Genomic DNA, 16,206 nt, shown 5'->3' with positions numbered 1-16,206 from the left:
ATTTCCTTTCTGCCTCCCTGGAAGAAGCAGGGAGAACAGAAGATACATTGTAGAACAGGCATAGGCACCTAGGCATGCTTTATTGATACAGTAAATTGATAAGAAACCTAAAAAGGTGCATGGCAGTTAAGGAACAGCAAAACATACAAGATATGGATTGAAAGGTATATTGGAAGATATAAGTTTAACTACATCAGGACACAGCATGGTGTGACAATTTTTTTTATTAAAATTTCATACAGTTCTAGTGCTTTTCCTACTAGTTGGCAGCACATTTCACAGAAATAAAGGATTGATAACATCCTGCAGGAGGGTGCAGCTGGGGAGCCACTCAGTCCAGGCATATTGGTACCACGTTCTAGATTAATAAAGCAAATAAAATTATATTTGCTTCACAATTTATTTTTGCCTCCCCTCATCATCTGTGTGTGCATGAACAAACCAAGTTTGCTTTCCATGGATAGCATCTAACGAAAGGATGCAATTCACATTTGATTTTTCTTTTGAATTGTGAAGGGCAATTTATATAACTCTTTCTTACCATATATTTATATATTTGAGCTTATCATATTTATTCGTTGTTATTCACAGACCCCATTATATCTGAGGAAGGCACAGTAGGTTACTAGTACGGGCTGCTCTCTATCTTAAAATCCTTCATCAAGTATCTGCACACTGTGTTGCTGGGTTACAGTTGGTCGAATCCTGATACCCTTACTAGACAGACCAATCCTGCTCTTCAGGAGCACTTCTAGGTACTCCAATCCAAGCTGTAAAGTGTGATGCTTCTAAGCCAGAATAAGGGGTCAAGAATCTGAGCCTAGTCAGAACGGGAGTAATTTTTTTCCCCGTGGCTCAGATCCCTGAGAAGATAAGGCTGCAGCACAGGCAAATATTCAACAGCTAAAAATTGGGTTTAAACATCCTTTGTTTCGATCTAGAATGTCAATAAGAGATAAACAGCATGTCCTAGGCAACTCTTTCTAAAAACATATTAAAATAGTCAGGGATGTTGCTGGAAACCAGGCTGTACTTACATCAGAATGGAGAACATAAGAACCTTTTACAAGTCTTCAAGTAATCTCAAACTAATTAGCTTTTACCATCCTCTCTGCCAGAATTCCGGGCTTTATTAGCTGTTCTGCTTGCCATTCCTGAGACTGTCTAATGTCTTCTGTAGAGCAACTATGCATTTTTTCCAGGCATTTGTCATTTCTTGAAACATATAAAAGAGAGCACTTGAATTCAACTAACAGACCATCTAAATGCTGCTCTGCATAGCAAATGATATGTGCTGACAAGGAGTAGAAGTCAAATTTTCTTTATATCGTACTTTATGGCGAGCAAACCTACTTAAAACAAGCTCCTTCTCAAGGCAGCATATTGATTAGAGCTGACAGGCCGAAAAGACCTTTGGGAGACAACAGAATATGGCTTGAGTCAAAGAGTAACACTAAAGCTGGCAGCAGCAACATTAAGAGTCAGTAAAACCTGAGAGAGTTTGTCTCACGCTGAAATTTATTGCACCCATTTGGACAGCCATTATGGTAGTTAGTAATTTTATCTGCACAAGTTCATCCGTATTTGGACTCTTAGAGCTTGGCAAAAGGTCTTGCAAGGCAGAACCATACCCAAGGCCCTGATGACTGAGGCAAAAGACTGCCATGCTGAAGTGAGGCACAAATGTGTCTGAAAATTACAAAAGCCTGTCCATTTAGATGGCCAGCCACAACATGAGTTATATTAACAGTAACTCTGAAATAAGATGATGGTACGCCAGTGCAGACAGGGATTTTTCTGGTCTGCACTGCAGTGGTTGTCTCTTCTGTGGCTTCATGAAGCTGTCACTCACAAGCAAAACTCGCTGTTTGCTTGGATAGAGGTACATCTATACTTCATGTTCTAGGAAATAAATGAGACAAGAAAAGCAATACCCAGGCTAATATCCAGAGAAGTGATACCAAATTCTCCTGATGAGACCTTTTGAAGAGAGCGGATTAATGCTACTCTACAGAACATTTTGCATTGCTCCTTTGCCTTACCTAGTTTCTGAAACTACCATGAATAATGTTCCATATCATCAGTGATGACCTGTTCCAGTGCTTAACTACCTTTATCTTTGCAGCATCTCTCCCTTGCTTCCCATACAGCTCACAATGCATATGTGGGGTGCATATGAAGGAAAAAAACACCAAAGCCATTTCCCTTGGTGTCATCAAACATGCCATCCTTTCCAGGAGGACCTCAAATGCAGTGTTGTCTGATTGAATCTTCTTAACAACTGCACCTACTTACAATTTATTTCTGTCCCCCAGCTCCTCCCAAAAAAAGTCTCTGTAGAAATGGTTTCCTGATTCCACACTGAAGGCAGCAGGGTGACTGTTCACAGACCATTCTCAAAGCTGTTAATCATTCTCCAGGCTGTTGGTCCAAGGGCATGTTCCAAGGACAGTATAAGACACATAGGCTGTGCCTGTTACTTTTTCCTTTTAAGTCACTGTACTTCAAGCCATTAAGAAACCAACTGTACTACCAAGGTAAGAAGACTCTATAACTCCTCTTCTACTAAAGAGTTAACTTTCCTGGACCAAAGAATCTCTCTGCTCCTATTCAGCCGACGCAAGGACAACGAGAAACACACTGAGGAAGTCAGAGTTGCTTTATTTTTTCTTGTGAGCAGGTCGAATAAAACACTGCTGATGCTCCATTTATCTGGAGCGACAAGCGAACACTTGGCAGCAGTGGAAAGCATACACTGGAATCTGGCACCATGCTCCTAGCACAGCTGTCAGCCTGCTAACTAATCACTTCATGCCCATACTAATGCTGCTCCAGGTCTATTGGACACTCTCATCTCAGATACCCCACACACAGTCTTCCTGGTAGAGCTATTTATACAGAGATGTCACTATTTATTGTTATGCAGCATTTTATTTTTGAGGGGTTTTGTAGCCAAGGTATTTTTCAATGCTTTTCTCTTTCCTATCATATTTCTTTAAGGTGGGAGCTGTGATTCTGCTGCGTCCAGTATCAACCAGGCCTTAGGGCCTCTTGCCAGAGTGAATTTTCTTGAGGGTTTTGTGTGTGTGTATGTGTATGAGCTTCATAGCTTGTTTTTCTAAAAAGCCTTTCCTAACAATTTGTTTTAATTTGTCGACTATTCTGGCAATTAAGCTGCAATTACACAAGGCACACCTGACTCTCTGAAGAGACCAGATTTACCTTAGGTTTGCATTATCAGATGATACTGGTAGTCTTGTCAGCACAAACTATTTAAGCAACTCCCAAGGACAGTGTTAAAATATAGGTGGAGTCTATGAACTCTGTTCTTGGCAGCTGTGCTTTATTAGTTGTGCTGTGGAAAGGTGGTGCGGCTAAGGTAATGCAGTGCTTTCACAGAAGCATTATATATTGTGACAAGCTGCACAACCTCCAGGACTCTCACTCATCGTGACTCCTATTTCATACCTTATCCATTACAGGAATGAGGTATGAAAACATTTCTCTGTTTCCTAAAGACATTAACAGACTCCTGGGAAATCGTTTACCTGGAGAAAGGGAAGTGCCCAGCCTCATTTTTTTGCGTTCAGGCCCGAACAGACAACCATGGCAGGGCTAGCAGCCTTTTTTGTTAGTGAGTGATAGGTTTTGGCAACCAGTAACTGTAAAGGACTGAGACAGTTAATTGGTTTCACGCTCTTGGTTAGCAAAGGTACAAAACCATAAATTAGAGTTACTTCTGTACTGTGTTCAGAACAAGGATATCCAAGTGCTTTTTGAAGAACAACAAAGGACATCTCCTAACACACTGAAGGTAGGCAAGTTCAGTCACCCACATGTATGACTAGGATAGTGACCAGAGCCATGAAAGGGTCAGCTGCTTTGGTAATTCAGTCTCAACATGGCAGACCTGAAAATACAGCAGAAGCTCCTTATACTCTCATTTGTATGTTAAGTACAAAACCAACCTTCATATTTTAAACTATGGAGGTATCTGTCTGTCCTCAAGCTGGCGTGTATTCCAGAGTTTATGGTATCATCTCTCTTTCCTCAGCATGATTCTGGCCTGAAACGAGTGGATGACATCCACATTCATTCTGTAGGCTATCCTTATGGTGCTATTACTTGGCATTCATTCTACAGTTGCCTCAGAAAATACCTCCATATGTTCTATTACAACATTGGGATGGCCTGATCTGCAAGTCCAGATAGATCCCCATGGTAAGCATGCTTCAGATGTCTTCACTGAAACAGAACTTGAAAAATACACAGGGGCAGCATCAAGAAGTGGGCATTTCCATTACCTCTGTGATTCATTCACAATTATCCACACAGGAATTCCCTGCTGGGTGCATGGGAGCCATACGGTATCTTCAGTGCCAGGCAACAGAGATAATTATACAGATCTTGGCACAATGCTCTCAGTTTGTGCTTTGAGGAAGCACCATGTGGAATTTGCTTCTCCCAACAAAGGGATAAAAACTTTTCTGTGAAAGACCTTCATTGGGTTTTAGATTGGCTTGAAGGGAAGAAGGAAGTCGTATTTCAGGTACTTTAATCTGGAATAAAAGTAGAGCTCTGCCAACAGAACTCCTTTAAACTGTGGAATATGTTTTCATCACTGAGCATGAAATATCATTTCAAAGCTTGGTCAGATTTACTGTTTGATTTAAATCACTGTAGCCTAATTGAAATCAATGGAGCTATGACAGTTTATACCAGCCAAGAGACTGGTGTCTGTTTCAGAGTATTGTTTTCCCACAATTGGCCTTGATCTTCCAGACAGCGATAGATTTTTCAGATATTTCAAATACTGCAAGCATTCATACAGCCTTTCTTAGGGTTTTCTCAAAAATTTGTGACATTTTATATTAATCCAGATCACCTTCTCCATGCTTACCTCTCAATGCTGACAATGCGATTTGTTTATTCAAGTCAACTCTTCTCTTTCCCATGGGGAAAGCGAGCCTTTGGGGAGTCAGGGCCACTCGACAGTTGCACACTGCTTGGTGTATGGTGCTGTAGGGTAAGATTTTGAAGAAAAATAATATAGATGATCACAACTATGCAAAGGATACTGGCCAAATTTTTCAGCATAACAGGGATTTTTCTCTTTTGAATCCATTTAACATTATTACCAAATACTAGCAGTTTGGTAAAGAGCTGTGCCTGTTTTGCTTGTGCCTTAACCAGGCATCCATGCTGACCATCTTTGAAACTCTGAGACTGAATTCCTGCGATTCAGCATATGCTTAGCTGCCTGGGAACTTCCTGTGGCCATGAATGCTGTGATTTATTAACATAGAAAGTAGTGCAGCTGTAAGCAACAGCTTAATATAAAGCACAGAGCAGGACCCAGGTCCAGCGTGATTAACCTCAGGAGGTCTCCTGAGGACCACTGAGGCAGCCTGATTTGGGAATCCATCTCCACCAACTGAACAGCAAACACCTGCACTTTCCTGCACAAGTGTTTAAACCACCTTGGTGTTGTTCAGAGCTGCTGTTTTCCATGCAGTCTGATGGTGCTAATAATTGGTCCCACCACAACTAACCTTTCAGGCTTCTCCAGGTGTTGAGATGGCTCCACCTCTCGACTTGGATCACAAATTAGTCTGAGTGGGGAAGAAGTATAAATTTCCTCAAATTACTGTGTTTCTGAATCTGCATATCTGAGAAAAAGTGAGGTTACAAGGCATCTAGCAGTTTTTCAGAGATGGGTGACTTGTCCCCTAGACAATGCAGGAAAATATGTTGTTGGAGGCTTGCACAGTGTTTAGGTGCCCAAGTTCCATGTAGGCAGGATGATGGGAGATATCTGATCAGAAACTTCAGATGGTGTGTTGGTTGTTAGTTGATCTTATTAATGAACTTCTGGCAACTTAACACGGTATTTACTCTCTCAAGTCAGACAGTGAGTGTCCTGATGAAGGGCTTTAAAGAAAAGTGGTTCTTACCCAAATTGTGGTTTAATTGCTTAAAATAAAGCTAACGTTTCTATGATGTAGTAATTAATTCTGGGGCATAAGCCAGTAGCAAAATATGCACGAATGTTGTGTGCCACGGTCATTAAAATGTAAATTGCTCTTTTATTTGACTTCATGATCTTGCTTACATACTTTAGAAAAAGCAGTCCAAAATGGAAGTCAACAATTTAAAATAATGGTTGTTTTCTAATAAGAATGCATGAAAAAACATAACTATTTTCACTCTGGTCACTATAATATAAGGAGTATTCTTATCAGAATACGCTATATTTAAAAATGGAAAAGGTAAAAGGATGACAGGAGATTTCAACAGTATCAGCATAAACGAGAAAATATTGTACTGTTAAATTTTTGTAGTATATTGGCTACCATTACAGCAGCAAACATAGATTTCCAGATGTTTGTGAAGAGTCCAACAGTTGTATTTTATATCTATGGCTGTAGTAACAATTTCTATTCAGCAGCCTAGAAAAACGTTTCATGTCACAACAGGAAAGAAATATTACATTTGGATTTTTTTATTTCCCCATCCTCTATATAGCAATTCTGAATACTTCAGTCAATGCCAGACAAAAATAATGGTTTAAAAATTAAAACCACAGCCACTAAGGGCAGGACATAAATGTGCAGATGTTTTGTGATGTTGAAGAACTTTTCAGGCAACAGTCGCAATGCTGTTGTGGAAAGCACTGGAAATCCATCAGAGTCAGGCACTGTCAAAAGCATTCCCTGAGCTCCACTGTCAGAAAAGACAGTTACCTTTTCATACTCCCATAAAAAAAATAAAAAGTCAAAACCTACTCACAATGGCCTTTATACGGCTCTCACTATTTTATTAGCAAGGGATTGACTGTAATCTGTTAATACAAGTGAGCAACTTATATCTAGAGTTTGCTGGGCAACCTGTACAAGAGGAAAACAGCATTGTCCCAAAGCAGTGCACAAAATATCAATTTTCCTTCCCTGGGAAGGAAAAATTTTACAAGCTTATAAGCTGTTTCTCTTTCAGGCATCTCTGTGCCTTCATGTTGTTATACAAATGGCTGCCTGAAAATCTCATATTTACCATACCTGCCTGACTAGACAAAGAGACATCATGAATAACAACAAAAATAGCAGAGGGCAAGTTTTTAAAGGCACTCATTGTAACTGGTAAATTTAATGCCTGTGCGTGATGACAGACCTCCCGCCTCCCAAGAGCTGGCAGGCACTTCTGCTAACATTCATGTAGCACCAAGCCATCTTGCCAGAGCATGAGCTTTTACTGTTGCCTCTCTCTCTCTACTGCCTGATCGCAACAAGGATGGAAATAAAGGTCAAAAAGTATAAACTGATGTCAGTTCCTCCTCTCCTCTTTATTTTACCTGCTTTAATTAGTAAGGTGAGATCACAGGTGAGGTTTTCTGCACTGCCTGGCTTCACTGTGCCTCAAAGGGTACAGAAAGCTCCCCAACAGCAGCATGATTCTCCAAGCAAACAGAAACTTTCTGGAGCGAGAAAGCCACGGACAGCTGTGCAGCTTCCTAGCAAAAGGCAAAGGGGATGCTCTAAGTAAAGGTAATGCAGTAGGAGTACTGGCTTGTGCCAAACAGGTGGTCCAGTGGGAAAGATTGGCATATGTTAGGGGAGGCAGGGGTAGGGCCAGGAAGCGTGTGGCCATGGGGAATCGTGGATTTGAACCTGCATCTCTGATGGCCTGGTCTCTTTTCAAAGCCCCAGAAGTTGCCTGTTATGTGTGACTTGTGGCAGGTGTCAGGTACCAGTTTTCCAGAATGAAATGCACCATTAGCAGGTAAAGACAATTCATTAGGTGCAACATAGCAGAACTATAATTAATTATTAGTTATTATTTCTCACAAAATGCATCTCCAAGATCACATTGCATTAGCCACAATATTGGACTGATGGAGCATAAACAAGGATAATGATAAACACCAATGAATGGGAGTTGGGAAGAGATGGTTATTAGGGTACTGGTGTGTTTCATGGGGGGTTTATTTAACAGTCTCATTAATGATCTGGAAAAGGAAGTGAATAACCATTTAATTAAGTTTGCATTTGATACTAAATTAGAAGTTGCTGCAGACACCTCCGAGGGCAAAGAAATAAATCAAAAGAGCTGGAAGCATGTGCAATAAAGAAGAAAATGAGATCTGGTATGAGGAAAAAAAGCAAGCTAAATCTCTCTGGAAGCAATTAATCTAAAAAGTAGCTATTGGTGGAAGAATTCTGGTGAAAAGAGTGTTGAAAGAGATGTAGGAGTGTTAATGGACTATATATTCCATCACAGCCTGGGTATATGTTTACAGAAGCAACGCATCAAGGAGCAGGAAGGTAATAGCCCGTCATTGTAGGGCTCTAGTGAGAACCCATCTATAATGCTGCACTCTCTTTTGGGCATCCTGTTATCACAGAGATATAGACAAATTGGAATGAGTTCAGAAAAGAGCCATAAAAATGATCCCATATCCCTGGAGATAATGACTTATGAAGAAAGATCAGAAGAAGTGAATATGTAAGGCCTTGTCTGAAAGATGACTGAAGTAGGGCAGGAAAACAGTCTGCAAATATGTGAAAGCAAAAAGGGAGGAGAACAATTTGTCACAGTAACTATTAGTAATAGGATGAAATAATAAGTAACAATAAATATAAAAAGGGCAACTTCAGGTCGAATGTAGGGAGAAATTTCTGACAGTGGAATTTGGGTTAGTTTGCAGAAAAGTTTCCCGGGGTAAAAGTAAAAGCTGCATTCAAGTTACTTAAAATCAAATTGGGCAACTCGCTAGGAAATGCACCCTGCTGTAGGGAACAATCTTCCATTGCCTGGGGAATAAGCTGGATGACTTAATAGGACATTTCACGCTCAAGTCTTTATGACTGTTATATTTTCAATATGCATGGTCAACTATTTCAGGAAAGTATACATTTCTTCTGCTGTCAGGCCTGATAATACGAAGACTCTCATGCAAGCATAACTTTTAAGAAGGCGAGTAGCTCTGCTGACAGCACTGCACTACTGACATGCACAAGAAGCACAAGACAGCTCTTCAGGTTTTCTCAGGATCAGAGCCTTAGGTCTTGCAGTTGTCAATATCAAGATGGTATATACAGGTAACCATGTCGTTTACGGGTAGGTGAAGAAGTGTGCAGAAAAAAAGATGAGGGTTGGAAACTCCAGTGAGGATGTATTACTACTGCTATTATCATTATTGCTATTATTACTTATAAATGAATGGTATTGTGGAGTTCAGCTCAGTTTCTTAACTGTTCACCTTTTCCATCTCCTGCTTTTACCTCTTTGCAGAGTGTTCATTAGGCAGTGTAAGACTGCTTCCTATGCTGGATTTTAACTTTTAGTATTTTTAATATATCCTAAAATGTCTGTTGAATGAGAAAAGAGAAGCTGAAGTGAAAACTTGACTCTCCCTCAAATGAAGAAGAAATGGCAGAGGTTGTGGGTTTACATGGATAGGAGGGTAACCCCATATTTCCCCCCCAGTTCTAATAGTGTGGTGTTGAACTCATTTCACCCTTCATTAGCATCAGAGACAAACGCACAAGCAGTCAGATAAGTATGCTCCCTAAAACACCATGGTTTTACATGTGGGGTTTTTATGTTCTTGTTTTCTTCTCTTCCCTCCCCCCTCCACAATGCGCTGTGTGGGGGGCTGGCAGCCTGGTGGTGCCGCAGTCCAACGCCCGAGCCTCGGGACTCTCCAGCAAGGGCTCAAGCAGCAGCAGCTCCAGTGAATCCGAGACCAGCTCAGAGTCCGACTCAGAGAGCGAAAGCAGCTCCAGTGAGAGTGACGGCAGCAAGCCCTCCCATTACTCCAGTCCAGAGGTAAGGGCATCTGCTCTTTATCATTTAGGGCAGCAACCCGTTATTACACCCGCTCAGACCTTTTTCCAGCCAAGCCAACACACAGAGGCTGTGGGGAGTAGCACAAAAAAAAATGGAAGAGAAAAGCCCAGGGATCCTCCTCCTGACATGCTGTGAAATGCAAGTGGCAGGGAATCCTGGGGCAGATTAAGGCATTTGAAACAAAGATGAAGCAAGAAATAACGCTGTGATATTTTCCTCAAATTGGAGATGAGTGGAGAGCCTTGCAAGGCTCACAGCTTGCTTGAGTTTTATGCAACTCTGTCTCAATAGCAATGACTTGCTTAGTGAGGAAGTCCTGATGGGGGCTCCTAGCACTGCAAGGGAACTAAAGGCTCCTCTACACAGGGAAGTTATTATAAAATCAGTTTGAGGGTGGATTTTTAAAGCAAAACAGTTGTTTTTCACTCACACACTTCCCTCACCTCACTTTCTAAGTGAATTATTCTCTGTTACTGCTGCCTTTGTGTGATTTATTTTAATCCACCTCCAAAACAGACTAAACTGAATTACTCATGGTGCAAAACATTAAGGCCAACTTTTCCTCTGGAAAGCTAGCACTGAAAATTTCCACATGTAGACAAGCCCTAGCCAAATTACAATTAAGCTGGCAGTGCTATGCCACCTTCTGCTTTTACCTCTGCACCGGGCTCAACAGACATGACAAGGCTGCTTTCTCTGCTCTTCTTTTCTATCAGGAATGATATTTTTACATGCTTCGGTCAATGCACACATTTAGTATAAAACCATGAACTCCACAGCCACATCACACACATTAATGTATGTAAAAATATTCAGAAATCTAGAAGCAAGATTGTAAATGCATATAAAATACAGTCAGTGTATTTGCCTGTTCCACATAAAGCATCCAATCACCAGACTCCTTCCTTCAAAACTATGCCTTGCTTATTCTCTCACCCTGAAAAATTATACTGAATAACCAGCAAGCCTTTCCTCATTTTTTCTCATTTTTTGGGAGCCCATGTTTCCTATCAGGCAAAATGCAGCACTCGCAGAAACATCCTTAGTATATTTTTCTCAGGTTCTGTCACTTTTGTTCCTTATTTAACACTTATCTTACTTTCTGCCTTTCCTTCACAGTACTTTCAGATCCATTTCCAGTTAATTTTCCTCTTACTATGTCTCCTTCCTAAATCTCTCTCTCTGGTTCTCTTTCCTTTTGTCTCTATTCTTTTCCTTCCAGTGCCTTTTCCTTGTTGCCCTTGCTGTGCTACCCCATTATGAGCTCTCTCATCCGACCTGTTAAGACCTTGTCTCTCTCTGCCTAGCTCCCTGCTGGAATTAGCACAGAGATCTTAAGCACAGTTTCTCTTCTCCCTGCGGGATCTCAGAAGGTGGAAGAAAAGGGACAAAGAGAAGAAAGAGAAGGAACCATTGTGAGGAGAAGGAAATATGAGATAAAAAGAGGAGAAGCATAGTACCCAGGAAGGGAGGAGTGTTTACAATCTAGGCAGATACCTGTGCTGCTTATACCTGAGAGCAGTCATTCCTCAGGGAATGCAGGAAGTTAATTAACTGAGGCAGGTCATGCATTTCATAAAGTCAAGCAGGGACTGAAAGTCATGGAAATGTGGATAAAGTGCCTCCTCTTCATCATTTTATACATATCCTCTCGAGATCTGTGGAACTACTTTTGTACATAGCCTGAATTATCAGTGATCATTGTCACGAAACAGCTGCACTGTTCCAACAGACTGCTTGTCTCTTTGCATTATATTTGTGTGGTTTGCCTTCTAGGATATGCTGCATGAAACTCGCTTATACAAAAATGTAAACGGCTCAAAAAATGTGATGGCTGCAGTGGTTTTTATAGGTCGTGCCTTGATGGGATATGGAAGAGGCCACACATGGATAGGGTCGGGGTGCTCCAGGGAAGCAGGATACCTGTGCTTTCCCCAAGGGCCAGTGCTTTCCCAGGTCCATCATACGACTGATGGCACCAGTTCAAAATATGCTGATGTGATGGAAGTCCTGTCTGCTTTGCATTAATGCTTTAACTATGCACCCAGTAAAGCTGTCTTTCTAAAGTACATGCCATGTTCTCACCCAGTAAATGGACAGAGATAGGTCCTTGGAAGCTCTTTAAAGAAAGGCTCTCTCCACCTAACTTTAAGTAGTGGAGTCAATTTCAGTCCTAGTTTTAAAATTGAATTAGTCTATTGGATAAGACAGAAAAAGCAAACACATCTTTGCTTTTGCTTTAGCATAAACTGATGATTTTGGGTATGAAGAACTTGAGTACTCCAGTACAGTGCTGGCCAGGAAATCCATATTTCCAGGTAGGGAGAAACTTAATCCAGAAATCTGCAGACCATTATGAGGACCTGATTCTTATTACTTTTTTTCCATAATCTGAAATATTATATGCATATCCTCAAAGGTTTTTATTTCTAGGACAGTGTGTCTTCTGCATTTCAGGATATATAGAAATTCAATTTCTTCTGTTTCATTTCTTCTGTAATTTTTTCCTCATCTCATTTTCAGATCTTTGAGTTGTTATCAGGTGTCTAAATGCAGTTGCCTAGAGTGTAAAAGCAGCTCATTGTAAAGCATACATATAAAATAGATTAGATGAATTGCACCCTAAAAGTGTCTGTTTCTTTCCATTGACTATTTAGAGGCTGTGGTGTCTAGCTCAGCTGTCTACACTTTATGTCTGCAGTAAACTAAGAATAATGGCAGAGCTAGAGCAGGAGACAACATTCAGGCTGGTTTCAGTGATGTGGACAAATTAAGGTGCCTGAGACATTAATGTGAGTAGTTACAGGTTTGTGGACTGCCAAGCCTGAAATTATGAACGAGGGACTGAGGTTTCTATCTCCTGTTTTTTCGCTGTAGTCATGAATTCTTTGCATGACTGTAATTAACGTCATAAATGAGGACTCTGGAAAACAATGACAACTTGTCCTTGCAATTATTTTGGATAGTAGAAAAAAACCTTAGGTGTCAAGTCCATAGAAGGAGCTACATTTCAAAAGATAAGAGTTTGGTTTGTTTGTTCTTTGTTCCATTGAATTATCCAGCAGACCTTTTATAAGGCTGAATCTGGTTAGGTTACTTGGAATTCCCACTATGCAGGGTGGACTAGAGGGGAGAATGGGAAGGAAGGAAGCGGAGATGCCATCGCATGGGACAAAGCATCAGTAGCTAGTCAGCAGTAACAAGGCTAGAAGAGAGAGATGTCCTGTCCTGGGCCCCACCAGCCCCACGCATCAGATGCAATGTCTTCTATAGCTTCTGCTGTAGTGAGTAGTTTACAGCTATGAAAGGTTTTTCCTCTTCTGCAAGAATTCACATATGCTTTTTGTCCATGCTTATTCCGTCATCACAGGATAATCATTTTCATCCCAAGTCCCCATGTTGTGACTGACCAGGTCTAAGCTGAAGTGTTTTGTATGGTTATGTTCTTCCCCATCCTCCTCTGCCATTAACAGAAAGCCACCTCCTGACCACTGTGCATCAAGTTCTTCAAGTGCCTGGACATCAGTACCAATGGCTAAAGAGCCATTTCCTGTTGTCCTGGTTCAGCAGCAGTAGTCAGTTTTTCTCCTTCTTAGTAGCTGGTGCAGTGCTGTGGTTTTGACTTTAGGCCTGGGGACAGCGCTGATAAAACCAATGTTTTCAGTTGCTGGTCAGAATGTTTACCCTGACCAAGGACTTTGTGAGTCTCATGCTCTGCCAGGGAGGAGGGGAAGCTGGAAGGAAGCAGGGACAGGACACCTGACCCAAACTAGCCGAAGAGGTATTCCATACCATAGCACGTCATGCCCAGGATGTAGAACTGAGAGTTCCCGGAAGGGCTGGATCACTGCGGGGTGCGGGTGAGGTACCGGTTGGTGAGCGGTTGTATTCTCTTCCTTGTTATTTCCCTTATCATTATTATTATTGGTGGTAGCAGTAGTGGTTTGTGTTATACCTTAGTTATTAAACTGTTCTTATCTCAACCCGTGGGAGCTGCATTCTTTCGCTTCTCCTCCCCGTCCCTCCAGGAGCGGAGGGAAGAAAGGTGGGGGGGGAAGTAGATGGCGTGGTTCTAATTTACGGCCTGGGCTTAAACCACGACACCTGTGAATTCCTGCTGTTCCCTCAGGTGCTCTGTGGCATTGGCTCTCTTCTCCTTAGCTTGGAAAATAGGAAGAATGTGTATAGCAGACTAGCTAACTGGTGAGCATCCTTCTGCCACCTCACTGGCCGTACCTCATTGATAGATTTCAGTCGGAAGGCGGGGAAAGAAGAGTTGTAGTTTTACAGCTGAAGGGTAGGAGAGGTATGTTTTATATATCTATCTGTCTTGTTTTCCAGAAAGTTTTTGCTTCCCATCTTAAGTATAGCCATGATTCAATTTTGTCCTGGGTTCAGCTGTAACAGTTATTTTTCTCCTTCTTAGCAGCTGGTGCAGTGCTGTGTTTTCGACTTTAGTCTGAGAACAATGCTGATAACACACCTGATGTTTTCGGTTGTTGCTAAGTAGTGCTTGCCCTGGTCAAGGACTTTTCAGTCTCATGCTCTGCCGGTGAGAAGGGGCACAAGAAGTTGGGAGGAAGCAGAGACAGGACACCTGACCCAAACTAGCCAAAGGGGTATTCCATACCACAGCACATCATGCCCAGTATAGAAACTGGGGGCAGTTACCTGGAAGGGCTAGATCAGTGCTCAGGTCGGGCTGGGTATCGGTTGGCAGGTGGTGAGCAGTTGTATTGTGCATCACTTGTGTTTATTATTTTCTTTTTTCTTTTCCCCTTTTAATTTTATATTCTCTTCCCTTGTTATTTCCCTTATCATTATTATTATTGGTGGTACCAGTAGTGGTTTGTGTTATACCTTGGTTACTGGACTGTTCTTATCTCAGCCCATGGGACTTACATTCTTTTGATTCTCCTTCCCATCCCTCTGGGAGCAATGCGGGGGAGGGAAGAAGGGGAAAGTGAGTGAGCAGCTGCATGGTTCTGAGTTTGCATCTAGGCTTAAACCACAACAGATTTCTTGACTGGCACACTCAGAAGAAAGGAGAATTTTACCACTAGACCAACTGTGGATACTATCTTTACCTTTGCAAATAAGACTCATGGTCTTTAGCCGACCTGTGGACTACTTTTGCCAATGACTACACACTAAACTCTCCCTTCCCTCCAGAAAACTCTCTGTGGCAGGGACCACCTCTTGCAGTATACGTGTGCTGTGCTTAGCACATGGGAATCCCCAGTTCTAATTTGATAAAGCACTAACAACAAGTGCTAATAGTAGCAATAAAGTAGTAGTAGTAATAATAATCATCATCATTATCTTCTTCATTGTAATCTATGCCTTAAATACAATGAAAAGGTACCACATTTGTATGGGGATTGGCCTGAATGAAATCTTTGCTATCAAGGCAGCACAAGCAAGTTATCGTAAGGGTAAATTAGTATGTGGATTTACAATAGGCGGAGTATACTGCAGGGATGGTAGATAGCTCAGTCTCACCCCACAGCAGGCTAAAAACATGCACATATTACAGGCTGCCTAATTCGCCTGTGAAAGTGGTGTCATGCTTTAAGTTTGCAATGGTATTTGCTACACCTTAGGTCCCTCTTTGTAATAGCAAGCAACCCCATTAACTCATTAACATTAAGTTGCTTAACAGCCCTTTATCCCAGAAAGTGTTTCTGGATAATATTTTGACAAAGGTTTCTTTTGGATGCATGCCACTAGTGCTTCTGGTTGCACTCGTGGCCTTGAAGATATCTGAGATATATAGATGTGCTGTGTAGGAGTAATCCCACCTAAATTTTGACACTTTCAGTGTAGATACCTACATCTGCTCATCACTTCAGCCTCCCCTTTACAGTCGGTGGATAGGAATAGACGTTTTTAGGGCCCAGCTCATCTGGCCTATTTCAGATGTCTATTTCAAGAGGGATTTTTTCACACCCTAGAAGACTAGTCCACTGACTGGAGAAGGAACTCATTGACTAGCTGAGATATAGGTGTCTATGTTGTACAGATGAATCCACCCACAATTTTTAAGGAAGTGTATCACATCCTTCTGTTTCTCGATGAAGCCTGGCACATGTGTACGTCTGTGGTACATTGGTCCCTGAAACTATCTTTGTCTTGTAAAGTTTCTTGATTTGGGTTTTCATGCCAAATCCACATTTCATTGCAAGTCAGCTTTATCACAGACTGTTATTCCTATTACTGCTGCCCATCTGGGAATCACCAGCTTTACCTCAATTCAAAACTGCCTGGTTCTCTACAAGGACTTGAGGGCAGCATACACAAAAACCAAGGGACAGAGAACATTCTGTTATCTGACCATTCTGTATGTATATATTTATATGT

At 41.5% G+C, this 16,206-nt stretch overlaps 1 protein-coding gene across 1 annotated transcript in view; it reads left to right on the top strand.

The window, feature by feature from the left end:
- The window catches only part of AFF3 (ALF transcription elongation factor 3), a gene marked incomplete at both ends in the record, with an annotated part of 320,155 nt that overhangs the window by 265,898 nt on the left and 38,051 nt on the right, over positions 1-16,206 (top strand). The window contains one exon of the mRNA XM_080612415.1: positions 9,660-9,825. Within this exon, the coding sequence (XP_080468541.1) occupies positions 9,660-9,825 (166 nt within the window). The remainder of the gene's footprint in view (positions 1-9,659; positions 9,826-16,206) is intronic.

Source organism: Psittacula echo (genome assembly GCF_963264785.1).
Source record: "Psittacula echo genome assembly, chromosome: 3".
Taxonomy (NCBI): domain Eukaryota; kingdom Metazoa; phylum Chordata; class Aves; order Psittaciformes; family Psittacidae; genus Psittacula; species Psittacula echo.
Note: the sequence above shows the minus strand (reverse complement) of the source record. Positions and strands in the feature narration are given on the sequence as shown.